The sequence below is a fragment of the Lacerta agilis genome, chromosome 16 (genome assembly GCF_009819535.1).
Source record: "Lacerta agilis isolate rLacAgi1 chromosome 16, rLacAgi1.pri, whole genome shotgun sequence".
In the NCBI taxonomy this organism is placed as follows: domain Eukaryota; kingdom Metazoa; phylum Chordata; class Lepidosauria; order Squamata; family Lacertidae; genus Lacerta; species Lacerta agilis.
In genome coordinates, this window is record NC_046327.1 from 36,936,739 (window position 1) to 36,953,576 (window position 16,838).

A 16,838-nucleotide genomic window follows, 5' to 3' on the forward strand; every position below is an offset into this window, starting at 1 on the left:
ACAGGATTGCCTGGCTGCTCTTTGTCCATGGGGTCACGAAGAGTCGGGCACGACTAAACAACAACAAGAAATGACAATATAAAGGGTAAACTCTGTAGAGACCTACCTCTTTTGCTTATCCCCACATACTTAAGAGTCAGGGGAAGGTTAAACAGTAAGTTGTCTTCTGCTCAAAACATCAGTGAGTGAGGTTTTTTTTATTTAATTCCGAGTATTTCTATACAGCCACATTTTAAATTATAATGATGGCGTACACTATAAAACACCATTCTGTTTTTTATTTAAAAATCCAGAGGATCTCCGTGATCACAGCCATTAGGGTTATGGCAGATGTGGGGAACCTTTCACCCTCCAGATGTTGCTGAACTACAGCTCTCAACAGTCCCAGCAAGCCTGGCCAATAGCCGAGAAAGATGGGAGTTGTAGTTCAGCAAACATCTCCAGGGCCAGAGGTTCCTCACACCTGGGTTAGTGGCATTCTTTGGATTAGTCTTGTGCATGCAAAGTGGTCGCCATCAGCTGCTTTTCATCAGCATCAACACCAAACAAATCCACACTCCTTCGTATTGTTTAAAGGCCTGTTTTTATTGAAGTGACTGTGTTGCCCATTGCAGTGACAGTCCTTGCCTATCTCTGCAGTTGGCTCCGGAGCCATATACATTCATCTGAAAAACAAAGACCAGGCTGCCAACCATTATTATTATTAATTATTATTATTATTATTAAAAAATGACCATCCTAAGGCAGTTCTCTTAGCTGCCATGAAGAAAAAAGGGAAAGAGAAAATGACAGACCTGCATTTTTCATATACAGGTACACAGGACTGAAGTCTACAGCCAAATAAAATTAAAGGTTGTGTCCAGGCAGTCCAAATCCCCCCCCCCACCCCACCCAAAGCTGAATTCTGCAACCCACATGAATGATACTAGCTGAGTGAATTTGCGTAATTGCTTGTATTTTGCACAACCTAAGCTGCAGTCCTCTACACCTTTACCTAGGAATAAGTCTCATCGGACATCATAGGACTTAATTCTGTGCAGACACATGTAAGATCGCACCGTTACTCTGCAAATTTTTGCTTACAACTCTGCATCCTTTATCCTGCTTTTGCTAATCATAGGGAGGTCCACTATGCAGGACCCTGAAGCCCACCCCACTTTGACCCCTGGAGCCCCTCATTCTGCAGCTGCTCGAGATTACTTCGGCAAGCACTGCCTGCAAGCACTTTTAAGCATATCTTCATAGCCAAAAGGGCTAAGAAAGTTGCTTTTAAAAAAAGATCAAGACAGGAAGGCGGGATCAGGAGGAAGCCAATCCTGCAGAAAATACCAACAACTTATGGAATTGCAGCAGAGACACAGCCCAGCAGATCCACAGTGAAGAAACCTAGGGAACCATCATTAAGCAGGGGGCACCAGAATGCCCTGGACATAGTTTAGAACATACAGGCACAATCTGTTATCTGACTACACTCACTTACAGGCAATGGTTAATTTAATTCATTTTTTTTTAAAGGAGGTGCTGAGTTGCATGCCTATTACAAGTCACATCCTTTTACCCAAGAACTGTAGCCTATTGCGGGGAGCAGTCTGTGGCCAGCAGTCTGCCCATTTACCTACTACTTCTTTGTTTGTTTTTCTGCCCATGCTCAGAGGCACTCTCTTCTTTGTTACTACTTAACTTGTGCCTGGACGGAGCACCTGACACTGAAAGCAAGTTTCAGCCCTATGTTCTGGCCACAAATTAAGCCCTGCATGCAGGCTATGCAGACACTGTCTAGTACTCACATACACAGCTCTGGTTGCATACAAGCAGGCATTAAGGCATACACACATTCAAAATTTGTACAAACACAGACATGAAATTCAGAGCTGCTCCACTTTCTCCACCTCTGTGCAGGAACTGATCACCATGCCCCCTATTATCTAGGTCTTCCAGCAGGCTCCCTGATGCAAATCTGCTCCGAAGCTTCGACCCCACACATTTTCCTTCTGCTTTTCGGAAATAGCTGGATTAATTCCAGAGTGGCTGGCTGGCCTGCTTTTGGGATGGGAAGTTGTGGGGCAGATGATGGTTGAGGTACGATGAATGATACAGGCTTCTGAATCTGCATCCAAAGCTCATAGGTTCTTGACCCAGAGATTCCTTAACTGTCCCAGTTCCAGAGCTGCAGTTCTTGCATCAGGCATGATAGGATTAATTCCTAGAACTGGAGGCCAAAGGCTTAAAAGGGTGTAGATTCTTTTGTTTGGTGTCTTGTACCATTCCTGGCAGGGGCTCCTTAAGGCAATTCTAGAGTCTCAGAGACTATACATGCTGTGACACTGTTCTGGATTCATGGTTCTAGAACCAAGAACAAGATAGATAGTTGGGGAACCTTTCACCTTTTGAGATATAGGTTTCTAATCTGGATTATCCCTTTATTCATTACAGAACTGCCACAGGAGACTTGTTTATCTCTTTCATATTCTCCCTCCCTCATTTCCCCCCTTAAACTGAATGATGTAGCTCTGGAACCAGAAGTCCTGGGGAGGGAGGATTCTCATGGGAGCCGTAGTTCTGCAACCTAACCAGTTTCTAGATTATGGCTGTAGAATAGGAAACGTCCTATATAAGATGGGCATTTTAGCAACCAGCAGGTTCCAGCCCTGAAAACGGCCCATTCCAAATCTTTTAAAATCTAACAGGGTGGTCTGGACCACACGGTCTGTGTGTCCAGAGGAAACACTCAACATTTGTCCAGGGATCTTGGGGAATGGAGAGGCAGGCGGAAGGGTTGTGGGGGCGGGGAGGGTCTTTGGTTATTGATCTGGCCCCATCAGCTGAGCTGCATGTTTGGGAAGGTGTGCAGCATCCACAGCAACAAAGGCGGCTGTAAGAGGTGCCTTCCTCTCTGGCGTGAGGTATTCAGTTGGTCCCCAAAGGGACTCTGCCACCAGGGCAGGCAGGTAAAACTGAAGAGGAGGAGGAGGAGGAGGAGGCCAATGACGATGACAAGAAGAGAGGCCACCGCCCTGTTTTGGCCCTACGTGGGATCCAGCTCAAATACGCTGTCGTCAGTTGGCGAGGTGAAGAAGCAGCTCTGGCCAGAGGGGGGGCGCCGGCTGGCCCTGCTGAGCCCCAGCGACTTCTCAAAGTCCAGCAGCTGCCCCATGAAGTTGAAGTTGGGCGAGATGTTGGACTTCTTCCGCTTCACCAGATCGTAGGCGTCGTTGAGGGACAGGTTGAGCTTCTGCATGAGGTAGGCTACAGTGACCGTCACCGAGCGGCTGATCCCCGCCAAGCAGTGCACCAGAATGCCGCAGTTCCGGGACAGGGCCTCATCTGGGACAGAGAGGGAACGAGAAAGGGGAAAGGGAAAGAACAGGTCGGGTGCGTGAATACGGCTGCACTGGATTTGCTGTCCTGTAAAACTGGGGCTTTAGGGCTGCGGCAGAGAAGAAAGCGGGGATGAGGGAAGGGAGGCAGGGCGAGGGAGGCAGGACGGGAAGAACCCAAGGGGTGTGTGTGAAAGTTCAGGTTAAGAGCAGCGCTGAGGATATCCTGCAACTTCACTAATGAAGAACCCAGCTTCCTAAGGATCCTATAGTAACTTTATATATATATATATCAAAAAGCAAGTTTCTAGTCCTCAGGGCTGACTGTATATAGACATTGACTGCTGAGATTTCACTAGCCAGAGTGGGGCTGAGTAAAGCTTGCAGTGATGCGATAGGACTTAGGTGCCCCACATACTGCCATGTTCCTCCAACTACAGTGGTACCTCGGGTTACAGACGCTTCAGGTTACAGACTCCGCTAACCCAGAAATAGTACCTCGGGTTAAGAACTTTGCTTCAGGATGAGAACAGAAAAATCGCAGGGTGGCAGGCCCCATTAGCTAAAGTGGTACCTCAGGTTAAGAACAGTTTCAGGTTAAGCACGGACCTCCAGAACGAAGTTCTTAACCCGAGGTACCACTGTATATGAAGCAATTAAGAAAGATGTAGATATGCTTGGTCACATAATTTATACATGTCACCGAATTCAGCTTTGCTCCCCCCCCCCCCCCGGAATATAAGTGATCTTGCTTTGATTTTTCACACAGACAGACTTGCCTAAGGACCACTGCAGCAGGGCAATGGCCCTTCACATCCTGCTAGGGAGAAACCAGATGGAGACAACTTTGATAAAAGGTACTGGTGGGCATCATCTCTCCTAAACTGTCCCAGAGATTATTCTTCCATCACTCTATTTTTTTTTTAAATAGAAGATTTGATGCTGAATTTTCCAAAGGAAAAGTCTGAGAATTGTATGTCCATGACTGCGCGCACTGCAACAGCATGTTCCAAACTGTGCCAAAGAAACACAAAATCTAGGTTTAGAAAAGAGTGTGCAAATTGTTCTCTTCTGGCTCCAGTTCCAGAAAGGCTTGCAAAGAATTTAGAAGTTTGGGGGCAAAAGGAAGTGGGCAGCAAAAGAGAGAATGAAACAATGAGGAAAAGGGCATTTGAGCTGCCATTAGATGATCAGGAGAGAAAGCTCAAAAAATAGTTGTGGCCCATGATAAGGGACAAAGGTAGGGAGTTTTTTGGGGGGGCAGGCACCCCCTTCCTAACCACTGGGAGGGAGGGAAAGTGGAATGGAGTTGGTGGAATCCTAAGCAGCAGCACTCAACACTGCAACATTTTGTTGCAGGGCCCTGCTTGCAAGAAGCACTTTGTAAAAATTTGAGTGCTCAAGCAAAGTGATTAGAATGAGGAATGCAAATAAATCAGTTTATGAGAATGCATTAACTCTGTTGAATAGAGAGAGAAGGGAAAATGCCTCTCTTTGAAGATGCGGTCTACGTGCCACAAGTTTTGGAAACGTTTGGTTTAAAACTGTTAACTTTTAAAATAAGAATTCTCTGCTTTATCAATCAGAGGCACCCGAACAAAATCTTTTAAAATAATTAATCTGGCAAATTCATCAATGAACCACTGCTGGCCTAGTTGGTACCAAGGCATCATATTCTGTAGGGCACTCTACAGATGATGCAGGAACAAAACCAATCCGAGGATGCACAGACCTCTCTGTGTACACACACTGAAGCTGCTCAGTGAGAAAGAAAAGGGGGAGACTGGCCAACAGCAAAGAATCAGTTTGGGAGTGTAGGAGACTTAACGTCAGGGAAGATCGCAGGTCTGTAACGCAAAGGAAGAGTGAGGGGCTGCACATGTACGTCCCTAAAAGACAGGGGAGGGCTGGAGGGGTCAGTTAACCCAGCCCATGTAGTAGATACCTTGAGAAAGGGCTTATGCTCACTACCATCTAGGGCTAACTCGATGCCCTCAGCAGGTTAAGGACTCCTACTCTCCAGCAGCACAAAATTCAAAAACTGTGCCTGCTGAATGTGTCATGAGAACAATGGCACACCATCGTGTTGCCTTCTCTCCGGGGTTCTTAATTACTGTACCTCATCACTAAAGATGTAGATCAACTGGGAGCCTCACCAGTTCTCAGGACTTTACCTAGTAAGCTACCTGAGGACCCATGAGCCTTATTCCTGTACAGCAGGTATGGGGAACTTTTGGTTCTCCAGATGTCACCAAACTACAACTCCCCTCAGTCCCAGCAAGCATGGCCAATGGCCAGGAATGATGTGAGTTGTAGTGCAGCAAATCTTGTAGGTGGGGGTGGAGGGCAAAGGTTCACCCACAGCTGATGCACAGGAAGAAACTAGGAGGCAAAGCTCTGGCCCCACTGACTTTGGGTGAAGCCAGGGATGAATGCTGGAAGCCAGGCCTCCTGCCCTTCCTTGGTCCTACCTGACCTTAGTTCAAGCACCAGCAACTCACTATGGGGACCCTGGCTTGGAAAACCCATTTCCCAAGTGTATCTATCTCCCCACTGGCCCCGAATACTAGATGCACTAGTGGGACAATCTGCAGTGTTGGCCCCAGCTCCTTACTCGCTTGCAAGCCCCAGGGTACTGAAAGTTCCCAAGTGGTATGCTACAAAAAAACTCTGGTAGACACAGTGTTTCTAGGTTTCCCGCCCCCCTTATGAATCAATCGGGAATCACAGAACTGCAGTTGGAAGGGACCCCGAAGGTCCATTTAGTCTGCCCCCCCCAAAAAACATGAAGACACAAAGGTGAGTGATGGGGCCCAACTAGCAGTCAGTCAGCTGTGAGCCGCAGTGAGCTCAAGGGCTGCCAGTTGCGTCTCAGTGGACTCGGATGACTGTCTCAGGGACACAAGCCATATTCCCTCAAATGCTTTGCAGGGGTCATGTGAATGGGTCCTCCAATGGCCAGCAGACAACAGCCACAGGAAAACACAACCGGGAGGCCGAGGGTGTGGTTTTCTGCCTGCCTTTCCCTTCACTCACCAATGAACTCAATGGCCTCAGGGAAGAACTGAGAGAGGTTCTGGCTCCAGTGGTCCGAGATAGGGATCTGCTTGTAATGGAAGTCGCCGTTCTTCTCAAAGAGGTTGGGCAGGTTGGGGGTGACGTTGAGGATGTAGCGGATGCCCAGCTTGGCCAGGGTGTCCATGTTGGCAGAGTCACGGGCGCTGCCCAGGTAGAGGTTGGGTAGAATCTGCACGGGGAAGGAGGGGGGGCTCGCCCCTTCCGACTCCATCCCGCTGCTGAGGGGCCCCGACTCTGCATCGGAGCAGTCGGAGCTGAGGCTCAGGCCGCCCAGTCCCACCACAGGAGCTGCAGGGGGCACAGGTGAGCTACTGGCACTGGCTGTGTCCAGGTTGGTCTCACAGAGGTGTGGCCATTCAGCCTGAAATTTATGGAAGCCTCCTGCAAGGAAGGACAAAGCCAAGAGACGACTCAGCATAAGCATAGCCACAGTTGTTACATGCAGAATTAAAGCATTGACACTGGAGGTTCCCCGTCATAGTGGGGACACCCTTTCCTATAATAATTATTAACAATAATAATTTATTATTTGTACCCTGTCCAGGGTTGCAGCAGCCACTTTGGACGGCTTCCAACAGAATATTAAAAACGTAAGACATTAAACATTAAAAAAATCAGTTCAGGTGTCTCCTAAAGGTTATATAATTACTCATCTCCTTAACATCTAATGGGAGGGCATTCCACAGGTGGACACCACTACCGAGAAGGCCCTCTGCCTGGTTCCCTGTAGCTTTGCTTCTCGCAGTGAGGGAACTGCCAGAAGGCCCTCAGCGCTGGACCTCAGTGTCTGGGCTGAACGGTGGGGGTAGAGATGCTCCTTCAGGTATTCAGGGCCGAATTTAGGGCTTTAAAGGTCAGCACCAACACTTTGAATTGTGCTCAGTAAAGTACTGGGAGCCAGTGTAGGTCTTTCAGGACCGGTGTTATATGGTCCCGGCAGCCACTCTGAGTCACCAGTCTATCTGCCACATTCTGGATTAGTTGTAGTTTCCGGGTCACCTTCAAAGGTAGCCCCACGTAGAGCGCATTGCAGTAGTCCAAGCGGGAGATAACTAGAGCATGCACCACTCTGGCAAGACAGTCTGGGAGAAGGTAGGGTCTCAGCCTGCGTACCAGATGGAGCTGATAAACAGCTGCCCTGGACACAAAATTAACCTGCGTCTCCATGGACAGCTGCGAGTCCAAAATGACTCCCAGGCTGCGCACCTGGTCCTTCAGGGGCACAGTTACCCCATTCAGGACCAAGGAGTCCCCCACACCTGCCCACCCTGCCCCCCAGAATCAGGACTTTTGCCCTACCCATATCCATGACTTTCTGTACTTGGCAAAGGTGTTGTTAAGGGGCAGTCAGGAGCTCCAAGTCCTGAATCCTTTCTGCTGGGAGCCCAGACCTCTTGCCCCCACTTTAACACCCCCCCCTTTTGCTTACAGAGGCTGCTGCAAAGTGTTGTGCAGGGGAGATTGTTTGTTTACAGATTGTTGCCTTGGTGATATTACCTTTTGATTGTAGAAATCTACAGGGCATGTTTATCATAGATTACATAACAAACACTTTAACTGCTACCATTCCAGGCTTTTTACATTTGTTAAAAGAGCACAGGATCGCATAACTGCAGCGACCTTGAGGATCGCTAGCCCAACCTCTTGCAATGCAGGAATGTGCAGCTGTCCCCCCCCCCCCCGAAACCTGCAATCCTGGCAGTCTTCAGTGTTGTGGAGCAGGGGTGAGGAGAATTAGGGAGACCTGGTGAAAAGGGACAGTGCTCCTGCACTTTTAATAGTTGTGCACAAGAGAGCATTTCAGAGCAGCTGCACTGTGTGTGTGTGTGTGGGGGGGGAAACTGCGTTTTCATCTTCCACCTAATCACGGTTTCCAAAGTGAGCAGCGAACTACATGTTAAATGTTGCTGGGTGTATCTTTGCCTCAATATATTTTTAAGACCATCTCACATGAAAAGGTAGCCGCAGAGAGAGGTGCAATCTTGAGTGGAAAATCTGTGGGTGGGAAGGAGATGCTTTTGTGCTGAAAATCGCTCACAACTACATTTCTCTCCATGGAGGAAAGAACACAGGTTCAAGAATATTTTCCCTGATGTGGAGAAAAACAGATGAAGGGGCGATTTTGAAGAGACAAACCACTGCTGCTGGTGGAAAGGTTAAGCAGTCCCTCTACCCAACTCTGCTGAAAGGCTACAGTCAAAAATAAATAAATAGAGAGTATCAAAGTTACACAGAACTGTGCACTGTGTGCAGTTTGGTCTTGAACATTCAGTTGTAGTTTGGCAACCCTACAATTAGTCAGTCAATAGGTGGACCTGGATTAAGGGTAGCAACCTGGCGCCCTGAAAATGTTGTTGAACTACAACTCCCATCATCCCTGACCATGCTGACAGGGACTGATAGGCGTTGTAGTCCATAATCTGGAGGGTGCCCCGTGGTCCAGCTAAGGGGTAGCCAGGGGTTGAATCACAGCAAAGCTCCATGCAGAGGAAGGCAAAGAGACAAAGTGGGAGCTTCATATACCCTGCTGTAGGAGCTAAAGTGCCACTCTCATAGTTTGGACTTCACTGGTGTCACACTTGCCAAAAGGCTTGCTGAGATTTAGAGTCACAAACTGATGGGGAGGGGGGGGGGATTGGCAAGCTTTTGTTTTTGCATTTAGCAGCAGCATGTTGTGCAGAAATCTGCAAGTGAAGCTTTCACAGCATTGCAGAGAATCGCCATTTGCTAAGGGTCTGCAAATCAAACTTTTGTTAAAAGCACAGTTACAATGGCCAGTTGAAAAGCTGGCAGCCTTATTCACTACTGTTCTTCTATTCTGGCTCCCAGCCCGGTTGCTCTGGTGGGTCAGGCCTAGGGTGATACTTAACAGGCTTGGGCAGCGGCCAGGGAAGTTTCCCAGGGCAGCCCTGTGCTGCGTTGCCATCCAACCCCCCACCCCGCCCACCCTGGCAGAGACCCTCTTGTACATTTAAGAGCTGGGTGATAAAGAGACCTTGAAAGCGTGGAGATGTAGCAAGGGGAAAACATTTTACTTTCTGATTTCTGTACTTCAGGACTTCCTTTTTTTAAAGTCACAATAACAAACGAACACAGTACTCCATCAGTTTAAAAGGCCTGGGAGATGCTTTTGCCTGGCACCTAAAGATATGTAATGAAGGCGCCAGGCGAACCTCCCTAGGAAGAGACTAAAATCTCAGGCAGGTGTGAGGAACCAGTGGTACCTTCCAGATGTTCCCAGACTCCAGCTCCCACAAGCCTTGGCCGTGTTGGCTGGAGCTGATGGGAGTTGGAGTCCACAGAATGGACACAGGTTCTTCCATCTCTGATACAGGATAATATTCCTGACTAAGGCCACTAGGAAGGGATGTGTAACAAGACCAAGGCCGTGTCCACACCCCAATTTACTGTGTCCTCACTGCACTTCCAGGGCTGGGTTTGTCATCCATGTTCCCACAGCGTTATCCAAAATACATACGTATCCTGCACTTTGTTATCAGATGCTACTGTTTCAGGTTGTGTTTCTCAAACTAGCTTCACACTGACTGGAGGCCTTAAGCCATTCTGTAATTCATCTCTAGCCAGGTGTGGCAGGGAGAAAGCATCCGCTGCCTTGTCCCCCCCACCCCCACCCATGAGTGTCCCCTGTGTGTTGCACAAACAAAAACAAACTGAACTCTATGGTGCTAATGTGGGACACCCCCTTATGCCAAGTCAAACCCCAGGGTCTAACCCTGATGGCCAGGTTCCACCTCTGCTTCAGAGGCAGCAATTCTCCTGAGTTCCAGTTGCTGGAAACCTGCTCTGCCCCGTTGCCGCAGCTGAAAAACTGCTCATTAGAACAGCCAGGGAGGGAGAACAGGCCAGTACAGGGAGGGGTGCAATAGGTGCAAGCAATTGTGGTTATCCTGCTCTCCCGATTCAGCAGCAAATTTAAAAACAGAGGAAAATCTCTGGCTTGGAAATCTGGCAACGATGTTCCTGAATCTGCCTTTTCCCCTGCTCCACTGGAAAATGGACTGGTTAGGGGAAGGGCCACAGCTCACAGGTAGAGCACCTGCTCTGCATGCAGAAGGCCCTGTTTCAATCCTCAGCATCTTTGGGAAGGGCTGGGAGAGGACGCTGCCGCAAACCCTGAAGAGAAGCTGCCAGTCAGTGCAGACAACACCAAGATGGACCAATGGCCCGACTGAATATAAGGGAGCTTCCACAACTTTTAGGCAAGGGTCACAGCTCAAAGGTAGAGCATCTGCTTGCATGCAGAAGGTCAGAAGTCCAGTCACCAATATTTTCAGGTAGGGCTGGGAACACCCCCACCCAACCGAAACCCGAGAACCTTTGCCAGTCAGTGTGGCTTGTCCCTGAGACTCAACATAAGACAGCCCCCTAGGAAACAGATAAGTTTCCGTATGCCGGGTAGCCCTGCCCCACCTCAAAGTTACCCTCCCACGTTCACAAATCCTGCTTTTCCTCAGCACACCCACCTTGCAGGTAGTAGGCGGGGCAACCTTCCTCCCGCAGGCTTCTGCAGCAGCGTCACCAGCACTGACCCTTCGTCGTCCTCCTGTCTCCCTGATGGGGGCAGCTGGAGCGTTCCCTCGTCATACAGGAGCACCGTGCTATCCCTGAGGGCCTGGGGAGGCCCCGGCAGCAAGGACCGACCGAAAGATTCCCCTTCAGGAGACGGCGCAGCAAGCAGCCCCGGCGGGCCACACTCAGCGCCCGCTCCACGTTGGACGAGTCGTACAGCTCCCGGCTGCGGCAGTCCAGGATGTGGAGGCACGGAGACGGGGAGGGCCAGCTCAGCCCGCAGCCACGACGTGGACTTCCCCAGGTCTTCCATGTGGCTGCAAGCCACGGTCTGGAAGATGAGAATCTTCGCGGTCAAGACTGCCCAAGCCAACCCTGCCAAAATATCAAGAGCACCGCCTGGATTCCCCCCCCCCCCTCGCAATGCGCAACGGCTGCACCCAGGAGCTGCCACTTCCAGGACCTGAACAGGGAGTCGGCAGGGAAGGTTTGTCCAATTGGCAAATCGTTCCAAACTCAGGATCCGAAAGTGAAGTCCCAGGTGCCTTTGCCTGAAGGAATCGCTACATCATGTTGCCAGCACAGAAAGTCTCACCCCATCCATCGCAATCCAAACAGCCTGGGCTAGCAAAGCAAGAGGGGGGTACAACGAGAGGTGCCTCCATGCGTGGAAATCATCCTTCAGTCTCTTTTTTTGGAGGGAGAAGGGAAAGGAATGGTATGGTTACCCGGCCTCTCAAGTGGTGAAAGTAGAAAAGGAGAGATGGGTCCCAGGGCTTTGTGACAGCCTGGAGAAGAGCTACAGAGGATTTTCGCAGAAGCGGGGAAAGTGGCTTCTTGGACACTCCGCTCAGATCCTGACCTGTCTTACTGCTGTGGTTTCCCTAGTGCTGCCACACAAGGGATGATCTTCCAAATCAGGGACAGCTGCAGCCAACCAAAATTAGGATTGCAAGTTGTGCAGATTAGCCTCCCCTGTCTCTGCATGTGAATCCAGCCAATATTGTTCCTCTGCAGTTGCTGCCCTGAAAGTTACCGGTAGATCTCTGCCAGTTGAGGAGAGCCACAACTTGTGTCCCAGCCTGAAGAAAAATCCCTTGATCCTCCTGCCAGCTGAAGTCTATCCAATGTCGCCGGAGAGGATGTGCTGAAGCAGTGGCCAGGGAGGCGTGGGTCTGTGGTAAGCAGGCATCCAGGTAAGACAGTGGGGGGTGGGTGTGTGTAGAAATGAAAGGGGGAGGGAAGAGAGAGATGTGCACGCTCTGGGTACCAAGAACAGCACCTCAGGCTTCCAGAGAAGAAAGGGATGCTAGCACAGATCCTGGAGAAACCTGCAGTGGGAAAGCAAAATGGGAGAGTGAGGCTGGGGGGTGAGGGAGAGAGAGCACACAGGCAGGCTAAGGGAAACACGGGAAGTGCGTGTTCCCTTCCTGGCACCTTGCTGTCCCCTCCATCCTGGCCAGATGCTGACGAGAGACTTCCTGGCAACCAGAGGGAAGACAGCAGTAACTGCCAAGAATCGGATGACAACATAGGCTGTGTACACACTGAAGGCACCCGGGGCTTTCATGCCTTAATTTCAAACCAGCCACATCTTGCACAACCCGCTCTGAATCCCAGATGTGTGTGGGGTGACTAAAGGTAGTCGGCGTGGGTGCGGGGAAGGTGCAGGAGGGGAAGAGGCACTCTGCACGAGCTCAGAAAGCACCCCTCTACTAAGGACCGTAGCTCCAGTGGTAAGAGCACTGTTTTGCGCCTGAGCAAAGGCCCCATGTTCACTCCTGGCTCGTCCACCTAATGGGGCTGGGAAAGGCTCCGTCTGAGACACAGGCTGTGCAGACAGTGCTGGGGCAAAGGGACCCAGGCTGACTCAGGACAGCAGCTTCTTGCGTTTCTTATACTTTCAGGATTTCAAAAGGAGGAAGTTGGCAATTCCCTTATTCGTACCTTTCAAAACTATTGTGCAAATCTCTATGTCCAGTTACAGATTATGAATCAGTGGCACATACAATTAATTTATTGTGGTTTAATCAATCCGGAATAATCACCACCCTTGGCTCCATAATGCTCAGTCGCATTTAGGGTTGTCACACCTACCCCCACCCCTAAAAAACCTGCCCCATAACCTGACCTGCTCTTTTCTTTAAGAGGCGATTGATCTGCAGAAAAAAGCTTTTTGAGGCTGGAAATAACATCACAGGTTAATGTTCACCTGCAGATCAAGTGCTTCTGCTAAACATGCATGTGCAAGAGCTGGTTGAAAAGTTGGCCAATCTATAGCTGAGAGAGATTAAAGCCACAGAAAAACACACATCTATTCTATAATGCTTATATAATGAACACAAACAGGAGAAATTAATCAGCATTTTACCAGTTCCTAGTATTATTATTATTATTAGCAGTAGCAGTAGTAGTCGTGGCATTTATTAAATTTATATACCAGCAGCGATGTTTTAGGCACATCCGATATGTGCATGACCATGCTGAACTTGGAAGTAACCTGAAAACGTCAGAAAAAAGGGAGGGGTGGGGCCGGAACGGGGTGTTTGCAGGCTTTTTCAATGGTGTTTCAAATATACAATATTTCACTTAAACGTGCGGTGACTTGGAATGTACCACCACGTAAATTGGGAGTTGCCTGCACTGCCCTTCATCCAAAAATCACAGGGAGGCTCACAGCACGAAAATACAAAATGAGAAAACAAAATACTCAACAAGCAAACAAACACAAACAAATCAATAACCCCTCTCCCGCAAGCACACGAAAAGGCCACAGATTGTTTAAACAGTCAAAGGCCTGGCTGTAGAGGAACATTTTCACCTGGCACCTAAAGACATATAATGCAGGCTCCAGGCAAGCCTCCCTGGGAAGAACATTTCCCAAGTGGGGAGACACCGCAGAAAAGGCCCCTTCTTGTGTAGCCATCCTGAGGACCTGAGGACACAAAGAACCTCAGATAGTGACAACAGACAACTTCCTCTTCTAAGATCTAGGATAAGTTTGGTGGGGCTTTCCTTTGAGTTAGGATGCATAGGTTTGCAGCCCTACAGAGCATGGCTTAGATCCCCCCCCCAGGCTTTTTTCTGCAGGTCTATTCTGCAACATATTTAATTGTTAATATTGTTAAATTGTTAAAGATGGGTGGCGCTATGGTCTAAACCACAGAGCCTAGGGCTTGCCAATCAGAAGGCTGGTGGTTTGAGCTCCCATTGCTCGGTTCCTGCTCCTGCCCACCCAGCAGTTCGAAAGCATGTCAAAGTGCAAGTAGATAAATAGGTACCACTCCAGCGGGAAGGTAAATGGCGTTTCCATGCGCTGCTCTGGTTTGCCAGAAGCAGCTTAGTCATGCTGGCCACATGACCCGGAAGCTGTCTGCGGACAAATGCCGGCTCCCTCGGCCTGTAAAGCGAGATGAGTGCCGCAACCTAACGGTCAGGGGTGCCTTTACCTTTTTATTCTGCAACATGACGTTCAGGCAATAATAGAGCACTTGTCGTGATTTATACTGGACCATTTACACATCATTCTGCTTTATGAGCTGTTCTGTGTGCTTTCCCCAGGTTGCCACATTACTGCCTTCTGGAGGGGCACCACTGCGCTATAGTCAACACAAGCGGGGCAAGACTCTTGTTCCAACAGGCTTTTGGGAGCTGACTGCTTTTAATGAAAAGGCTGGGCTGTGCTTTTTATTGTAATTGTTTGTATGTTTTAAACATACAATTTTATATACATATACAGTTTTAATTCCATTAATGTTTAACTGGATTTAAAAGATTGTGGTTTTCCTTCCTATGCTTTTAATGACTTGTTTTATCTGTAAACTGCCTCGAGTCCCGTCAGGGAAGAAGACAGGGTATAAATAAATAAATAAATCTAATACAGTGGTGCCCCGCTAGACGAAATAATTCGTCCCGCGAAAATTTTCGTCTAGCGGGGTTTTCGTCTTGCGGAGCGGCAATGGGAGCCGCGCTCCGCAAAAACGAAAAAAAAAAAATGACGAAATTTTTCGTCTTGCGAGGCAGCCCCATAGACTTTTTCGTCTAGCGGGGCAGCCTCCCGCTAGACGAATGCTTTCGTCTAGCGAGTTTTTTCGTCTAGCGAAGCATTCGTCTAGCGGGGTACCACTGTAATAAAAAGCAAACTGAAACATTTTATTCTGTACAAACTTACAGCGCTCCAGCAGGAGGTTATGGGGAATGTATCAACTGGAAAGAAAGCAGGAAGTCCCCTCAAATCTTTAGGAGGCACAAACCGTATGGAAAGCAGGGTCCTATATAACCACGAGCACAAATCATCACAAAATCCCCCCAAAGGGGTGTCTGGAGGGGCGCCCAATGTGGAGAGCATGCGAGCTTCCTGGAGCCCTCGCTTTAGTGGCTGGTGAGTGGTACAAGTGGCTCCCCAACACTGCAGGTTGCTGCTTTGCTTTCAGAGAGGGTTTGAGGAGCAGGGAGCCTGGTGTGGCTTGCAGTGCATTGCCATGCGCCATACCACCTAATTCCCTGTGCCTCTCTGCCCTCCTTCCCAGTAACCCAGTAGACACCGCACCAGCCACACTCAGACTAGTTACAGTTATAATTTATTTGGAACGTTTCATCGTAAGCACTTTGCAGGCTTTGTCTTCACAACACTGCTTCGAAGTAGACACCGCTGAAACAGACAAAGTTCACATGCAGGTTTGCCTATGGCAAGAGGTGGAACGAGTCAGGTTGCCTTAGATCAGGGTGGGGAAACCTTGGGCCCTCCCAAACATAACCAAACTACAACTCCCATCTACCCAACAAGCATAACCAATGGCCAGGGACGATGGGAGTTGTAGTTCAGCAACCTCTGGAGGCTACAGGTTCCCCACACCTGCTTTGGATACAGTGAACTTTGGGAGGCATAAAAGGGAATGGAGTGGATGACTGGAGTTCTCCTATGCAAGCCCAGCTTGTGCGGGTGCATATCCTGGGCAGGGTGGGGAAACTGCGCCAGGTCAAGTACTGGGAGGGTAGTAGTGATGGTGGTGCCATTTGGGCTGTGTCTGCCCTCAGGCCTGTCTTGGGGCCTGCTCCATCTATCCCTTTCATCAGTGCTCTTCAACGTTGGGTTCTCAGATGTTGCTGAACTATAACTCCCACCAACTGTAGCTCCCTTGTGCCAAGGGCAAACATCTTTCCTGATGCAGCTGAAGCCAACCAAAGGCTAAACTTTTCATCAAAAAGTCTTATTGTTTGAGTCTTGCCTCTGCCACGATCCACTTCACAGACAAGCCTCCACTCTCTTGATCTCACCCTAGCAATGGAGACTAATCCAGTACCGACCTTTCTTAAAGAGTGGAGGCAAGGATTGCAAGGTGTGTACAGAAAGGGCATTCTGAAGACTGCCAATATCCATCCTTAGGAGTGTCCAGTGGAATAACACCCTCCCCCTCAAAATAATAATAATAATAATAATAATAATAATAATAATAATAATAATAATAATATTCTGCTTTGCCTAGTAGCCCTTCTCTTAATCTCTAATGTACACGGGAAGGCTGGCCGTGGTTCCTTAGTGGTGGCACTTTACACATGCTCAAAAGCACCATTTACCTTGTACCTATTCAAGTTTACTCAGGGCCTGTAGCTAAAGCAAAAGTACTTCGCGCGTGCCCAGAAGCCCCAATTTCTCTTGAATCCGCCTCCCATCTTCTAAGGGCCGGAGTCAACCAGCCCGCCCTCCGGAGTTCAACGGGATCGAGCTTCAAGCTGGTGTATTTAGGATTAGGACTTCACAAGAACTTTGCGCAGCAACCTCGGCACAGAAAAAAGAGGTCCCGGGGCTAAGCCCTGACCGCGGTCAAGCCCTTGGCAGCCAACGCTGCGTAAAAGCGGAGCCCAAGGCGCGAGTTCCTCTTACCCTGCGGCGCTTCGCTTTGTGGATGCCCG

General features: G+C 49.1%; 1 protein-coding gene across 1 annotated transcript; it reads right to left on the reverse strand.

Moving 5' to 3' along the window:
- Positions 1-564: 564 nt before the first annotated feature.
- DUSP9 (dual specificity phosphatase 9) lies at positions 565-11,325 on the reverse strand. Its single transcript, XM_033173245.1, is given in 6 exon segments — positions 565-3,324; positions 6,354-6,776; positions 10,880-10,916; positions 10,918-11,057; positions 11,060-11,189; positions 11,191-11,325. Coding segments are annotated over 6 exon segments (1,077 nt in total). The 5' UTR covers positions 11,239-11,325; the 3' UTR covers positions 565-3,025.
- Positions 11,326-16,838: the final 5,513 nt, after the last annotated feature.